The sequence below is a fragment of the Phalaenopsis equestris genome, unplaced genomic scaffold (assembly GCF_001263595.1).
Source record: "Phalaenopsis equestris unplaced genomic scaffold, ASM126359v1 Scaffold000710, whole genome shotgun sequence".
Taxonomy (NCBI): domain Eukaryota; kingdom Viridiplantae; phylum Streptophyta; class Magnoliopsida; order Asparagales; family Orchidaceae; genus Phalaenopsis; species Phalaenopsis equestris.
Genome location: NW_018165150.1, coordinates 11333 through 29014, shown reverse-complemented (window position 1 = coordinate 29014; position 17682 = coordinate 11333). Strand labels below are relative to the sequence as shown.

The following is a 17682-nucleotide window of genomic DNA, read 5'->3' as shown; positions in this document are numbered from 1 at the left end:
TATATATATATAACAAGATAGATAGATAGATAGATATTGTATTTCAGGACAATTAAAAGGGGTCTTACATAATGACTATGTTCAATGTTGGAAAAAGGAGCCAATCTTAAGCTGCTAATGAAAGGATTATCTAACTACTTTAACTTGTGTTTAAAGAGGTTAGGAGGAATCCAATAAGGACCTTTTTTATTGTAAGCTATGCTAGTTGCTTTAGCATTATTGCATAAACTTAATGTCTGATAAAAAGTAGTCAATTTGACCTTGATTCATGTGCCTTATTATAGGGTCCTACATACCTATTATTGATTGAAGAAAAGATCAAGTAGTTAGGAATACTGAGCAATTGGTTGGATCAAAAATGATAAACCCATGATTGAAGTAGCTTAATGCTTGAACCAAACAGAATTTGTGAAAGGGCGACTTACTATGAACACTTCTCCAGTTAATAAATAATATGAACATTTAGCAATAATAGTTTCACTAGGATACCGTCGACATTTAACCTTTTGAGATGAGCCTAATTAGATGACTCAAAATTATTAGTAACCTCCAATCATATATAAACTAATTAACTTCCTCCTTCGTTTCTCTAAGACCATATTTTTCTAATCCTAACAATGCATTTCTTATCGTTGCCCGCTCCATCCATTCCATGAATGCCTTATGCTTATTGTTTTTTATGGATTAGATGCTAAGAAATGAAGATTCACTAGCCATTGCAATGAATTCCAATTATAAATCTTCATTACTCTCAAGAATAATTGCCCTATTGTGCATCAACATATTAATACATGCAGTGTGACACACACTGTCTTACTTGCCAACCATATGGACCATTATTCCTATGAGTACTTGAAGAAAACACTCTTGGCTCTCACATCACTACTTACCATAGAATCATCTTAAGCTAGTTGAATGCTTATGAATATCTTATACTTGGGCTTTTAAAAGAGATAAGACGAAATCAAAGCAAATGTCATGTCATAATATAACCAAAGATAGCCTTATAAAAAAGAAATTTTTTATTTTATTTTCTAATATTTAGTAGAATAATTCTCTCTTCGACCTGTTACATCATGGGCCGCTAATCAAACAACTTAATTAACTCATTTTTTTTCTTTCACTCTTCACTCTCACTTTTCAATTTATTATACTATTAACATTTCTCTCAATCAATAACTAACTAAGCTAAAGCACTCAATCTCTTTGCTACACTCATTTAAATATTGATTTTTTTCTCTTTTTTTTTTTTTTTGAATTGGTTGAGGCTTGGACATCCCCGCTAAAGCACTCAATCTCTTTGCTACTCTCATTTAAATATTGATTTTTTTCTCTCTTTTTTTTTTGAATTGGTTGAGGCTTGGACATCCCCATCCATCGATCTTCCATTCTAGTTATGACCATTCACAACTTTTAGTTCTTTCATTAAGAAATTTTTAGTAGGTTTAAAACTCAAAAGAATAACATTTTAACTCTAATATTCAATCATCACTACCATTTTCCTTATATGTGACTCATAATGGTAAATATAGTGAAGGCTTATAGACATGAAAGTTGATCATCATGACCATATCAATATTGAAGCATTCACAGACAAGATAAATCTCTTCCTATAATAAACCTTTAACTCTGTTAACTTGATTCCATGTATAATGTTGGCTATAACTTGTAAGGATAAAGAGTGTTGGCATCATTTTTGGATTTCATAAGTGTAGGGTGTCTATTTGCATGACTCAGGAAGGTCTACGGATCGTTCGTAGCATCTGGTAGCTCAAGACACCCACCCGAGACTTTTTAGCACTTATTCGAGGCAAGTAGCTAGGGTTGAAGACTATTTCACCCTTCCCGAGAAAACCCCCTTTGGAAGGGTTGTTCAGGATGTGAGATGTTCTTGGTGTCTAAAATGATGTTTAGAAGTCAACATATGTCTATCTGGAGCCTCTCATGGCAATGGGAAGTTACATAGTCCAATTACGTGCGCCACTAGAAAATTTGGGTTCGGGTTACCCTACTTACTCTGTGGTTTAGAATGATTGTGAGCACTGAATTTTCTAGTGCATGACCAATGAGAATAATCTATTTTAAAGTTACTGGACTATATTTCACTCACATAGAGTCTCCCAGAGCTTCCAGATCAAAAAAATCTTTCGTCAGACGTTCTAGCCGAAAATTAGGGTTTTGGGCTATATCGGTGCCCCGATGCCAACCCTGAGTGCTTAGGCACCCAAAAATGCTTTCCCAGGAATTCAAACCAAGAGCACAATGCCTTCACACTAGCCCTGGGTGATCTCGGACTTTTATATGTCAATGCGATGTATGTGATTATATTCTTAATTTTTTTTCTTATAATTCTTACTTTGCAACAGTGCCAAAAACTTGATCACCAACAACAACTAGGCAAAAACTTTGCTTTGAAGCAAATAAGAGTACAATTATTATATTTCAATATGGGATACTATGCAAGTATATATATCGTTATCAATTAATATAAGAATTTTTGATTAAGCCCTGAATATCAAACCCACAAGAAAAACTTACAATATGCAACTAAAATTAGAAGAAATTAGATAATAAATTCTACTTAGCAAAATATTCTTACTCAAACTATAGATGTTATAATAGGAATAAAAATTCGATTCATTTTGTAATTTTTTATAATTGAAAGTAAATAAACAACTAACTAAATTTAACTAGATATTTGTAAGATGAAAAAAACATAATTAAAATTTTTTTTTTATCATGATTCAATAATAAGTATAAAAATTCTATTGTGAAAGTATTCAAATTGTGTTTGTCAAATAGGAGCAATAATATTATTTACCCTTAAAACATAATTAAAATTTTTTTTTTATCATGATTCAATAATAAGTATAAAAATTCTATTGTGAAAGTATTCAAATTGTGTTTGCCAAATAGGAGCAATAATATTATTTACCCTTACTGGAGATGTTGTAAAGAACATTGGCTATTTTAAAGTTTGAATAGTCTTGAAGACGAGTTAGATATGGAAGATGCTAGCTCTCACTCTACAGTTCCCTTTTCTCCCTGGGGGCTAACATCTCGTATCAAAACCTAAAACTATAAACCAAATTGGGGGCTTTAGCCTGCCCCTCTAAAGTTCTCTAATTCTACACCCTTTAAAGTTTATTTCCCTATTTATTTGAACTCAATCATATGCATTTCATTCTTATACATACAATCTCATGTGATTCTTATCATTCTTTGACCGAGACAATACCATCTCAGATCTTACATGTTCTCACAACAGGTATTAACATCTTAATTGACCAAATCAAGAAGTAAATGAAGTATAAGATTTAAAATCATCACAACTTATTCCAATATTAAAGACTAATACTTCACAAACATTCCATCTAATACTTAATCACTTATCATTTGAAAAAAAAAGATAAAGAAAACTACTTGAAATTCATGGAGAAAACACAACACTTGAGTTTGAAAGTAAAAATAATGCAAACAAACAAGAAGTCTAAATTAAAACCAAATGTAGTCACGAAGATAAAAAATTATCTCAAATCCTCTCCACCAAAGTCTTGAATTTCCTTTGAATCTCTTCCTTCACTTACAATACAAACTACAACTTAATTAAAATAAAAAGAAAAGTGGCGACGGGTATGGGCGGCGGGGTGGCGGCGTGTGGGTGACTGAAATGAGTTTGGCGATGATGGATGATGGCTCTGATGATGGATGGATGCCTGTCTCTCCTCTTCAATCCAAGTCTTCTTTTATAATTTTCCAAAAGGTGCTTTGGTGTGTTCTCAAAATGTGTTCCCATTCAATGAATCTTGCAAGAGTTGTCTCCTTTGAAAAGCCAATTGAATGTAATTTCATGTCCATTAACTATTTCCCACGTTTTCGTTAAGGGTTTCTTCAAACACATTTTCAAAAATTCGTTCAAATTCATTGAATCATCAAATAACCACTTCTACCGCTTAAGCGCGAGGTATTGGGCGCTTAGGCGCGACCTTCTCTGTTTCACTAGCGCATAAGCGCCAGTTCTGGGTGCTCAGACCCCTCAGTTCAATTGCACACCTCCTTCATTTTTGCTCTAAATTTGATTATTTTTCACTCCTTTCACCATTTTTAATCCATTTGATTGTAGCTGAAGAAAAAACACACAAATGCCTTCCAATAAAGCGCAATATCTCAAAAAATAGGTATAAAAATATGTACATAAATACTATATATTTTAGGTGTATCACTTGGCGCCTAGGTGACACTCCAGGCACCTTGGCGCCCAAAACAACCAAAATAGTCATTTTCCTGAGAGGCCAACATTTAGGCACCGCCCAGGCGGCACCAAATTCCGATACAACATGTGCATGCTTAGTGTGTAGTTACTTCAATTTCAATGTCAGACAACGTCGCCAAAAACTTGACTTCTGTTATCGGTGTGTGCTTGCACCCTTAATTCTTGGTCGAGTGTTTTTTAACAAATAATTCTATTTTTTCTTCACAATTTAATTTTACACACTAGAGCTACTACACAGGTGCACATATCATTTCAAGTAATTTATGACTTTCTTTTAGTCCGCAAATATCGATTCCACGGGGAAAGAAAAACTCTTTTTATCGACTTAGTAAAATTCAACTTAAACTGCAGGTAAATTATCTAGGAATTAAGGTCTAAATTGTACGTGTATAAAGAAATAATTAATACCTACAAATTCTATTTCTAAACTTAAAGAAAATGATAAATGTTTCTAAACTAGTTTATGTAGAGGAGTTCAAATTGTATAAAAATTCTTCTCCTTGCAATAAGATTATAATCAATGTAAGACTCAAATATTTATAATTTAAATGTGGTTATGTGACAAATAGGAGCATACATATTCTTTATCCTCGTCTGAGTGCATAATGAACATTGGCTAACCTAGAGTTAAGTTCCTAAATCTTTGGTTTTGCTGGGTAGGTTCTAGCTCTTTTCAACGTAGAGTACCCACGTAAGCTCTCAATTGGGGCTAACCTAGCATTAAGTTCCAAACCCTAGTTCAAATTGGTTAAAGTTCTAGTCTGTCACCCTAAAATCACCAATTTACACCAGTCAAATCTTATCTCCCTATCTATTTGCACTCAACCCAAGATTAATTTTTCCTTATCCTAAAGGTTAGTGTGGTAATTACTAATTGAGGAAAAGCAATGAGATCATAATCAGTGTAGGAATCAAATTTTTAAAAGTTAAATGTAGTTTTGTGCCAAACATGAGCATACTTATTCTTTACCCTCTCCCGAGTGCATAAAGAATGTTGATTAACCTAAAGTAAGTTCCTAATTGATATGGTTATGCTAGTTAGGTTCAAGCCTGTCATTTCCAGATTACCCGCTGTGTTACCTTTATAGGATCAATCAGACCTCGTGTTCCATATTTATATCAAATTGGTAAAGGTTCTAGTATGTCACTCTAGAATGACCAATTCTACTCCCATCGAAATGTATCTCCCTATCTATTTTCACTTCCCTTGGACTAAGTCACCTCCCATCCTAAAGGTTAATGTGATAATACTAGTTGTGTGAAATCATGGTTCTCCCGGATCATTATCTTTCGCAAGGATTTTAACATTACAAATGGTCAGTTTGCAAAGTAAATTAAGAACTGATGAAAATACCATTACAATTTTGGAATAAAAGAAATATTCGAACCATTCTAATCCTACTCATGATTAAATCTCATCACAAGGAGAAAGAGTAAGGAAAAACAAGGAGAAAGAGTAAGGAAAGAGTAAGGAAAAATACTCACTAAGCATGAAAAAAAACAAAATAGAAAACTTTGTTTAAATAAAAGTTGATTCACTAGAAAAATGTTTACAACAATTATAAGATAATGAAGAACACAATTGTCGGCTTAGTTTTTTCCCTCTGCAGAAAAGATGAAAATCCCTCCAACAAAGTCTCATACTGACTGCAGAAAAGATGAAAATCCCTTCAACAAAGTCTCATACTGATCTACACAATGCCCATACAATTCCTTACAGATATTTCTCAAAATCCATCACTAAGCTATCTAGAAAAGGTAGAAATCTACATCCTTTACTCCTATCTACGACCTCTAGATGTTCTTGGTAATTCCAAGAGTTTGAAATGCTAAAAGATTCGAAGCGTTTCTGGCACCTAGGCGTCAACCTTCTAGAAACCTCAATTAACTACCCGACGCCTAGGCCCCAGATCCTGACGCCTATGCATCAGGTCAATTTTTGTTCCTTAGCTCCATTTGACCTTATTTTGCTATATTTTTTGCTCATTTTGCTCTTAAACTCCATTTCTTGTACCTGGAAATAAAATAAAAAAAAAACGCACAAAATACCTTTCATTAAAGCACAATATCCTTAAATTAAAAAAAAACGCACAAAATACCTTTCATTAAAGCACAATATTCTTAAAAATGAGCTTAAAATGTACATATAAAAGTAGATAATTTTAAGGCACGTCAATTCCCCTAAAATTAAACGTTAATTGTCCTCATATAACTCATGAGTATTGTAACAAAAATTATTTTAACTTATGTTTGTGTGCTTCAGTAAAGCTTATTATATTCCTGCCCCATAAATGTAATAGTGAAACTTTAGAAAAATTTTTAATAACTCAAGATAAAACTAAGGTGTAAGAATATCTAGTACTTGAGTTAAGAATTCTGATTTGCTATTCATTTCAGAAATAATTGTAAGTTGTTATACTTAGGAATCTTAAAAGAATTATATGTGAACTCCTACTAGTAAAGATTTAACTAATACATTAAAATTAAGAATAAGCTCAGAAGTGTAAGTAAGTTTCTTCCTTTAAGCTAATTCAAGTGAAACTAATTTTTAAGTAAGTATCTCCTCAAGCTTATCCTCACATATTTTTCTTTTTTAAAAATTTTTCTTTTTCTTTTAGGAACTTTTTAAATCATTCCTTTTCTTTTCTTTTAATGTGAGGATTACTATATATGGATAGCCTTTAATGATTTGAATTTCACTATCCTCTTCCTAAAATTAAAAACTTCTCATATTTCTTTACTTGATAATGTGTATTTGTATAAAATGATTTTTCATAGAGTCTCAAATTTCTTTTTAAAGAGTAAATCTAAGATTCTTAGTGTTTAAATAATACATTTTTTCCTACTCTAGATAGTAAAAGTATATTCCAGAATTTTCATACTAAATAACTTAACTCTGGAATTACCCTTTATTACTAAGAATTTTTACTTAAGTTTACTATAACATTTATAGAATTAAAATTATGGTTTTCCAAGAATAACACCACATACCACATGTTAAATTAAAAATAATTTTTAAATATAGTTTATTGAGAACAAATAAAGTTTAATTTTAAAAAGTATTTTTCCTCCCCCAAACTTGAATTTTTAAATAGTTTAAAATATGATAATACAAAACAAGTCTGAAGAGAGAAAAATTTTCAGATTAATTATCTATTAACAGAGTTCTAAACATGAAAATCATACAGGTACAAAAAAGTAAAAACAGATTTGTTGCAGTAAATAAGTCTAAATTAAGCAGGTTTAGTATGAAAAGTAGAAAGTAAAGAACAACTATCACACACAAACAATATATATATATATATATACTATCCCTTATCATTAAACCTTTGTACTTAAGTTTACAATAATATTTATAGAATCAAAAATATAGTTTTACAAAAAATAATACCACATACCACATTTTATATTAAAATAATTTTTAAATATAGTTTATTGTAGGACAAATAAAGTTTAATTTTTAATAGTTTTTCTACCTCACCCGAACTTGAATTTTTAAATAGTTTAAAATATTACTGTACAAAACAAGTATGAAGAGAAACATTTAATAGATTAATTATCTATCATTAGGCTCTAAGCATGAAAATAATACATGTAATGTAGTAAAAGCAAGTTTGTGTAGTAGTAAGTAAATCTAAATTAAACAGGTTTAGCATAAAACGTACAAAGTAAAAAAACTACTCTCACACACAAGCAGTATATATATATATATATATGAAGTGGAGTAAAGGGAACTCAGTAGTGCCATGAAAACTAAAAAGTCCAAAAGACACAACAACTATACACAACTATCACAATGTCCAATACAATTAAAATAACTAAAGAGCATCAATAACAAGGGTAAAGTAAGTACAAGCATAAAAATCACTACTCCTTCTAATCATCATCATCATCATCCTAGTCATAATCCTCATCCATAGACTTTTGGTGCTCAAATGGAGGATAATGAAGATACTCGGGAAACTCAACACTAAGATCACCTCTTAAAAAACACACTAAGGAAGTGTTGAAGCTAGCTTTATAATCACTCTTTCTTCTTATATATTGCTCCAAGTGATCTTCATTCTCTTGAAACTGACACTGTACAAATAGTATATCACTTGGCTGTATCTGCAACTGCTCCATCACAGTGTCCAAAATGAAAGGTGTATGAGTAGATGTACCAGAGATAGAAGGTCTTGAAGTTGAAGTAGATGAAATATCAGAAGCTCTACCTTGAGATCTTCCATATAAGACCACGTTAGCCCTTCCTCTAGCAATTAATTGTTGCAGTAACTCTTCCCATGTGTCATATTTAACCCCAAAATATTTACAGATAGTAAAGATAAGGGAAGGATAGCCCGGACCTGCAGAAGTACTAGCTCTGGAGGAAGTGTAATAGCCTTGTATATGAGAGAACCAACGTCCATGGGTTTCATCTTCTGAATGAAACTGTTCAAAATGGCTCTCTCCCGAGTCATTTCACTCAAATGGTTTGTAGGAAGAATTCGAGCAAAGATAAAGAAATGCCAAGCTTTAGTGGGGCATTAAGCATAAAAGAGGAAAAATTTACCTCATGCTTGTTCATAGGCCACGTTCGCCAATGAGCCGTTACTCATTTTGAACTGAGAGAGACTCATTCTCTATCTTGTCGTTTAGAGAGATCTCTGAAGACATCATGACGCTCCTATGAGATAATCATTCTTTGTGACAACCTCACTAGTTATCACTTAAATTTAAGCAGGACTTCTCTAATTGAGAGTATTCTTGGGCAATCCCTAAGATGTAATTAACCAAGAGAATACGTTCCTTTTGGGAGTTGGTCTTGACCCCAGAACAAAACTTTCTTTTGGTTCTCTATTTACGTGGGTAGCTTTTGTAGATATTCTTTTGTGGATATTTAGTTCAAGGTGTCTCATTTCAATCTTGTTCATAAGCATGCCCTTGACCTATCACACGAGATTTACTTCACATAACCTCTCCGGGTTCTTTTCTTCAATTTGTCTACCTAGTCTCCGCTTAATTCCTTCTTTTCTGATCCCTTCTCCACTCTGAATCGTTCATACGAATCAAGAGAGCCATTCAGAAAATTGAATCCTAAGGTCAAGGCTAGACATACTGGCGACTTCAAGTTACAAAACGAACCGAAAATAGTTGTTTAACTTTTTGACTCCCCACTTCAATAGTCATTGGATATTTTCCAACAATTGACATTTGTTAGCCATCGACATATTGCACTCAACATATATGCCCAATATCCTCTCTTGCTAGAAAAACAATCAAATTAATTATCCACCATTCCTCAACTTATGATGTTCCTTCTCAAAGCATTACTTGAATCTTGTTATTGACTAAAATTTGCTGGCCACCAAAGCCCCAATACTAATCTTATTAATTGCTCAATCTCCCCATCTATTGGGAGAACAAAAAAGCTATTTGTCCAACATTACTAGCCTTCTGAGGTTCACCATCAATTTTCTCTCAATACTCACCACTTCGATAAAAGTGCTTATAGCTCAATGCCTACCACTATTGCATGGGATCTCTATAGTTCATGCATATTGTATCGTATAAATGCCTTCTCAAATGAAGAGGGGTTGAATTCTAATGCTTTTTGGCTCAAACTATAAAATTATTTAATTAGGCAAGATCCCTTAATTTTTTGTTATATAAATTTTCACAAAGTATTATATATTCTTCTTGTTTTGCAAGAAATTTATTTTTGTGTTGAATTTCTTCACAAATCAAAACCATCTTCATATTTTCAAGAATTTTTGGCACACAATAATATTAATTAAATAAAAAAATTATTTTTTTAAATTTCTAAATGAATCTATATAAATAATTTCTTCTTTGTTAAAGTTTAATAATTAATGCGCTTGAACTCATATCTTCACGACATGAGGCCCTTTACCCTGAGGCTGGACCGGGCCCAAGTGCCTTACACATTTGATCAAAAATCATGACAAATAAGAGCGATTATTGCGTGCGGAGAGCGCACGCAGAGCTGTGCGCGCTCTCCGATCACAGCCGCACATCGCGACTATACGACAGTGGCAACCTGCGTGCCCTCTCCACGCAATAATTAGATGACAAATAGGCACTTATCGACAACATGATAATTGAGTGTATAACAATTAAATCTCACATATTATCTTTGGGGAAAAAAAGAAAAAAAATTTTGACAAGTGACAACCTTTAGGGCAATTTTATACAGCTTTGCTTCGTAAAATTTTTCGACAATTCTATACAACGACGATTTATTTAAAAAACAATAATGATAAACAATTTTTTGCTACCAGATTATAGTAGTTATAAATAAAGCAATTATTCAATTTAAAAAAAAAAATAGTTAAGGCAGTCATAATAACTATATAAAAAAAAATCATTTCATCCCCAGCTCTACATTTTCTTCTACAATCAACTACAATTACCTCAAATAAAACCTCAAAAAACAGGAAGCATGACTCCTACAAACATGAAAACTTACCAAATTTAGTTTGAATTTTAAAGAATAAAAAATAAAAATTTAATATATATATATATATATATATATACATACATACATACATACATACATACATACAGTGTGTGGGCGCGCGCGCGTTTTAAAAGACTCCAAAATTACAAATTTTTTTAAAAGCCAACCTTCAAAATCTTATAAATTTCAGGAGAATAAAAAACCTGTTTAAACAAGATGAGGTTTACTAGTGATCTACTCCACCAAATACAATCTTGCTTTTAATTCCAAAACAGACTTGCATAATAACACTAATTACAAAGAAGGTTTATTATCAAAATCAACATAATGTTCAGCTTCACTCAGGATTCTGCTCTCCCCACATTCAAACCAGCTAATATAGGCAGAAAGAATATTGAACCTCACATTCTAGTAAACCTCAAAAGCTTCAAAAGAAGAAGCTCTTAATAACCTGCTGGCTTAAATGCTAAAAATTTCATAAAAAATACAGGTAATTCTCAAGTAGAAGAATTACCTGCCTCATGCAGCAACTGGGACAGCTTCATCAAGAGCAACAACTCCTGGAAGCTCCTTTCCTTCTAACAACTCCAGGCTCGCTCCGCCGCCGGTTGAGATATGGCTCATCTTATCAGCAACTCCTACTTTCTCAACAGCAGCGACAGAATCTCCACCTCCAATGATGGTTGTCACACCTTTGCCACTAAGCTCCGCGAGCTTATTGGCGATTGCCTGCGAGACAAGGACAAGAGGGAACACTATTACAAATCTCGAAATATATTGAGTTGTTGTATAGTTTGATTTTTGTCCTACAAAAAAAAAAATGTCGTGCAAATTTAGTAAGGGTTTGCTTGGGATTATATTTTTATTTTTGTTTTTATTTAGAAAACATATTTGTTTAGTACATTTTGCATATTTTTATTTTTTTACTTTAAAAAATAAATTAACTTGTTTTTTACAAAAAACTTAAATTTCTAAAATTTGTTTAGAGTATTTGTAAGAATAACTAAACATATAATAACAAGCCAAAATATTTTATTTTAAGTAAAGCAAGATCATTATAAGGGTTGGAACAGAGGAGAGGAGCCTCTCTTAGGGGTGAGGGGCCAAAAAGCATCCAATAGATATAGTTATTTCGGTTGCACTAAGCTTCTCTTTACAAACAATTGGTGTCTTAATTTATTATAGTAAGATTTATATAAATAAACTTCAATTTTTATGTATTGCCACCTTACCTATGCTGAAAATGTCACCTTACGTATGCGCGAAAATATGCATTTCACCATTTAAAAATTGAAATAGTGGTATTTTCAATGTAAGATGAAAGTTTTAAGTGGTATAAATTTAAAAAATAGAGTATAGGTAATAGATATGTAAGTACATAGAAATTGGGATATATGCATGTACATGCCCCTTCATTTTATCATAGAAATGAGGTTTATAGTTCTCCATAATCAATTGTTAAATCCAGCTCTGATCATATTCTTTACTTCCTGCAATTTTTTACACTCTGCGTTTGCATACATTCTATATATTTTCTAACATAATGCAAAGTTAAGATTGAATACGATAATTGCATACCTCAGTTCCAACAGCAAACTTATCAAATTCAAATACACCCATAGGACCATTCCAAATAACTGCCTTCGTGGTATCCAAAGCATCGCTGAATGTTTTAATTGAATCAGGGCCAATGTCCAACCCCATCCAACCATCAGGAATTGCAGATGATGGCACAACCTACACACAGAAATTAACTCATTTGTTGAAAGAAAAATTTACATGGCAGGTCTTATGTTTTACATAGGTAGCACACAATTCTTATGTATTTACATATCCCGCACCTAAATTTCCTACTTACATACATTGCACTTTGATGCTTTAAACCTATGCATGAAAAGGTAAATTTCACTTTCAAAAAGTGATAATGGTGCTATTGTTGATGTGATGTTAAATATTTAAGTGCTAAGACTAAAGATGAAAGTTTAGGTGAGGGATATTGACATATATATAAATTAGAAGATGGGAAAGAATACCAAACCTTGCTATTGGCATCAGCTGCGAACTTATCGGCAACCACCACATCAGTTGGGAGTAAAAGTGAGACTCCTTTTGATTTGGCCTTACTAAGAAGAGATGTTGCGAGATCCAGCTTGTCATCCTCTACCAGAGAAGAGCCTACGGAAAGTCCCTGTGCTTTGTAAAAGGTGAATATCATGCCTCCACCAAGAAGGAGGATGTCGACTTTCTCCAATAGCGATTCGATAACGCCGATTTTAGATGAGACTTTTGAACCACCGACAATAGCAGCAAAAGGCCTCTTGGGATTTGAAACAGCACCATCGAGGTAGTCAAGTTCCTAAAGAAAGAAAACATTTTTTTTGGAGAAGATATAAAACATCACACCATATTATGTACTAGAACATAATGCAACTAAAATGACACCTAAAGATAAAGAGAAAACATCATACATATTTAAATAACTTTTTGAATGATTTAAGATTTACAAACATTTGTGAAAAAAGGGGGTGGGGGGATACTATTGCATAAAGTTTGAAGAAAGAAAAACAATAAATATGGAGAAAAAGTTCACCTTTTGTAAGAGAAAACCCGCAACAGAAGGTTTCAAGAACTTAGTAACACCTTCAGTTGAGGCATGTGCTCTGTGTGCCGTTCCAAAAGCATCGTTCACAAAGAGATCAGCCAAAGATGCAAGCTTTTTTGCAAATTCGGGTTCATTTTTCTCTTCTTCCTTGTAAAAACGCACATTTTCGAGTAGTAATACACTGCCATCAGGAAGAGAAGCAACCAATTTTTCAACCTCGGGTCCGATGCAATCATCAGCCTTCTGAACCTGTTCAATAACAACAAAATGATCAAGATAAAGGGTATGATAAGTCAAGTTGAGCTCAAGCCACCTATAGCTTAAGTTTGAGCTCAAGCTCAACCTCAATTCTCCGGTTTGAGTTGGCTCACGAGCCAGCTTAATTATTATAAAAGATAGAAAATCATTTTAACTGAAGCATCCGTTAGTAAAATAATAAAAATAGTGAAAGGTTACATGAGAAATAATAAAAATTAATTTGGAAAAGAAAGAGAGATATACTTTTATATATGTTTAAGAACTTTGTAATTAAAAACTTGAATTCTAATATATTTTATGTATATAATATATTAGCATTTTTAAAAGAGCAGCTCAAGAATTCACTAGTTGAGTCAAAGAATAGCTTAAACAGGGCTCGTTAGTTAATAAGCTCAGCTCACAAGTCATTTATTGAACTAAGTCTAAGATAACTCTTGAGTCAAACTCAAGTGATTGCATCACTAACAAAAAAGTAAATATATGAATGGGAAAGATCATACCTTTATCCCGAGGAGTTCAGATAGCCTGGGAACAAGGGGGGCCAAACTGTATTTAGGTGTAACGCCCTTAGGCCTACCCTGAAGTTCACCAGTAAGTGAAAAACAAAATATTATAGTCAATGGCTTGATTCCTCTGAATTTTTACAGAAAGTACAAACATAAGAGATCGATCGGTAAAGTGTTCATCACAGCTATTCAATCAAAAGAAAACAATATGACATGACCTCAATTGTCTAAAATGATTAGACTAAAGTAAAAAATTTGTAAATAGAAAGTACAGCTTGTTGAAAAAATTATCTGCTTTTCCTAAGTTTCCAATCAAGCTGTGAAATACGAGTTAAAGTAAAATTAGTTATATGGAAAAAATTACATCATAAACCAAACAAACATTAAGGCTTATAGGAAGAATTATCCATGAAAGTAATGTAATCCCTAACAATCACTGAGTTGTCCTGATAGATATTAGGGAATATGATTTCAATTCTAGATTGATTCAATTTTGATCACTTTAGTTTTAAATAATTTCTAATAATTTCGTATGGTTTGAATTGATAATTTTCTTCGCGGTGAAGGACCATGAAAGCTGATTTTATTAAAGATAATTGTTCATGGAAAAAATAAAATAAAAACAAAAAGGGAACCTATATAAATTTTAGCAAGATGGCAACTGCCCATGAAATCCGCTATTTGGGAACAAAACATTAAAGGACAAAAGGACTGATGACTGAAGCTAATACCTGATTAAGTGAGGGTTGTAATTTCGTGATACCATTAATTTGATCCTAATAAGAATTAGTTGATTAGCATTTGCAAATATAACTTTATTTATTATGCTTAAATAGTTTCATTTGGTTTATTTCAGTTTGAAACTTTAAGCCTACACCAGATCAAGTAAGTCAGTTCAAATAAATATCAAACTTAACCAAATAAAACCAAGCAATTAATTTAGCTAGATTGGTAAGAATTTCAAGTTTAGCTTCTTTTTCTTTCTTTTTTAACACACCACTAGATATAGAAACATTGTCATTGCTGGGTCCCAAGTCCTAAATGTGAAAAGTGGAGGATTGTGTTAGATAGTCGACAACCAGTCTAAAATTTGTCAAAAAAGACATTGGACTAAAAGCCTTCGTTTGAGTAGAACCAAAACTGAATACATGGAATGTAGTTTTAGTAGTAATAGTTATAGTGCCAAAGTTATAACTATGGGTGATCAAATCATTAAAAAGTGCAAACGCTTTAGATATAGCAGGTGTATTGTTCAAAGTGACGGTGCTATAGATGGGGATGTTATTAGAAGAATTCAAGTTGGTTGGTTGAAGTAGAGGAATGTATTGGGACTGTGTGATAGAAAAGTACCGCTTAGACTGAAATAAGATGGTGGTGAGACCTGCAATGCTCTATGCCGCAGAATGTTGGCCTGCATAAAACAAAGTTAAGTGTTGCCAAGAAGAGAATGCTTATGTGGATGAGTGGCTTGACACTTAGAGACAAAATGTGAAATGAATATATCTGTGATAGAGTTAGTAGAGCTTCGATAGCGGAGAAAATTAGAGGGAGCTGTCTTAGATGGTTTGTCACATTAAATGTTGACCATCTCATAATCTAGTTAGGAGAGCAGATGTTTTGGATTCGATTTATGTTAAAAAAGGCAGAGGTAAACCTAGAAAGACTTGGGCATATTGTATAAAAAATAATCTTAATTTATTAGAATAAATGAAAATATGACACTTAGTAGAATGCAATGGAGAAAAAGGATTCAAGTAGCCAATCACCCCACTTAGTGAGATAACAGCTTGTTGTTGTCATTTGACCACTAGATATTAGGAAGAAATTATGGTGTTTCTCTTTCTCTGTCTAAGACTACTGTAAATCTTCATCCCTCCAAGGCTTTCCATCTCCATTTCCTTCGTAAGGGTTTTCAATCTCACACAATAGCTCTGGGCTATCTATTTCTCCTCTTCAGATGTTGGCCCAACTTTCCTCTCCCAAACATTTATTTTAGCATCTGTGACTTTTTTTAAAATTTTCTGTAGTTTGCCTTATAGGAAATATTACTTTTTTAAAAAAAATTTTAATTAAATTAGCTTGCATTATAAAGAAAATAAAATTTTGTTCTCATTTTACAATTGCTATTGGTTTTTCTAGATTAATTATTAAGTTTTAACTAATATTTATAAGATCATACTACATAACTTGATGCCTTTTTTTAAAATTCACAATAGTTGTTTTAATCACGTATATATTTATTTATTTATTTGGGGTGGGGGAGAATTTGAATGAATTTAATAGCACACACACGCAAGCTACATATGTAAGAACTTGAACCCATATCTATTGGTTGAAAGGCAAAGCTCTAAACCACTAGGTCAAGAGAGCTTGCTCAGATATTATATATTAATAATTTATTAAGAAAATATTATGTTCATCGCATGCCATATCCTACTTTGTATAATTAGATCATATGCCAGTATCAATGCCTTCTGTAGGTGTTCGTGTTCATGCTTCATGGATTGGAACCATCCAAAGAATGAACGAGCAGCATCCCATTTTTGAAGTTAAGAATATTAAGATGAAACAGTTTTTCCATTACATCCCTCTAGTTGCATACCTCCCTTTTTATGTTCAATTAAGCTACATGCAAGATAAAGTCTTGATGTTAAATGTTTAAGTTAAGCTCACTATCAAATATACAAAAAAAAAAAAAAAGTAAATAAAAAGGGGTGGAATTATGACATGATCAGAGCTACTATTTAACCTGCAAAATATATAATAATAATAATAATAATAATAATAATAATAATAATAATAATAATAATAATAATAATAATAATAATAATAATAATAATAATAATAATAATAAAACCATACCCCAGTTTCAAAGCATTCTAAAATATCACAGAAAACTTTTATGAGTGGATTTCGTGGGTTAATCCTCAAATTGCAACCTTGAAACAGGATATAAAAAAGGGACATTTACATACAAGCCACACAATTTTCATGCATTTACCTATCTAACACCTAAACATTCATATTTACGTGCCGACCAATTAATTTTTTAACATCATATAAAAAATACTATCACCACTACCTTTCAAAAAGTAAAATACACATTTTCATGCATGGGTTTACGATTAGAAATGTAAATATCAAACTTTGGGTGTAAGGTATGCAAATACATGAAAATTGTGTGGAATGCATGTAAATTTTCCTAGAAAAGAATGTCACAGAACAGCAAATATAGATCATTAATCTGAAATAATCAAATCTCGGCCACTGATCCTAACAAAGAAACTTCAATCACGTATAAACAAAGTACATAAATGCAGCAAACAACAAGGTTCCAAACATTATTCTCATATCAGGGCATACCAGCATAAGAATTCAATCAGAACAATACGCCATCAAGAAGAACAGGGAACATCAATGGGGAGAGATTCTCACCAAATGACTGGAAAGAATGACCTTAGCCCCATTGCTCAGTAAATGCTTGATGGTAGGCACCGCAGCCCGGATCCTCGTATCATCTGTGATGTTCTGGTTCTCATCTAAAGGAACGTTGAAATCAGCGCGGACGAGGACCCTCTTTCCC

At 32.5% G+C, this 17682-nt stretch overlaps 1 protein-coding gene across 1 annotated transcript; it reads right to left on the bottom strand.

The window, feature by feature from the left end:
- Nucleotides 1–10948: 10948 nt before the first annotated feature.
- LOC110030378 (phosphoglycerate kinase, chloroplastic) lies at nucleotides 10949–17681 on the bottom strand (the record flags this gene model as incomplete). Its single annotated transcript, XM_020733057.1, has 6 exons — nucleotides 10949–11462; nucleotides 12312–12470; nucleotides 12772–13089; nucleotides 13324–13584; nucleotides 14094–14171; nucleotides 17535–17681. Coding segments are annotated over 6 exons (1173 nt in total), but the record flags the coding sequence as incomplete, so codon positions are not given.
- Nucleotide 17682: the final 1 nt, after the last annotated feature.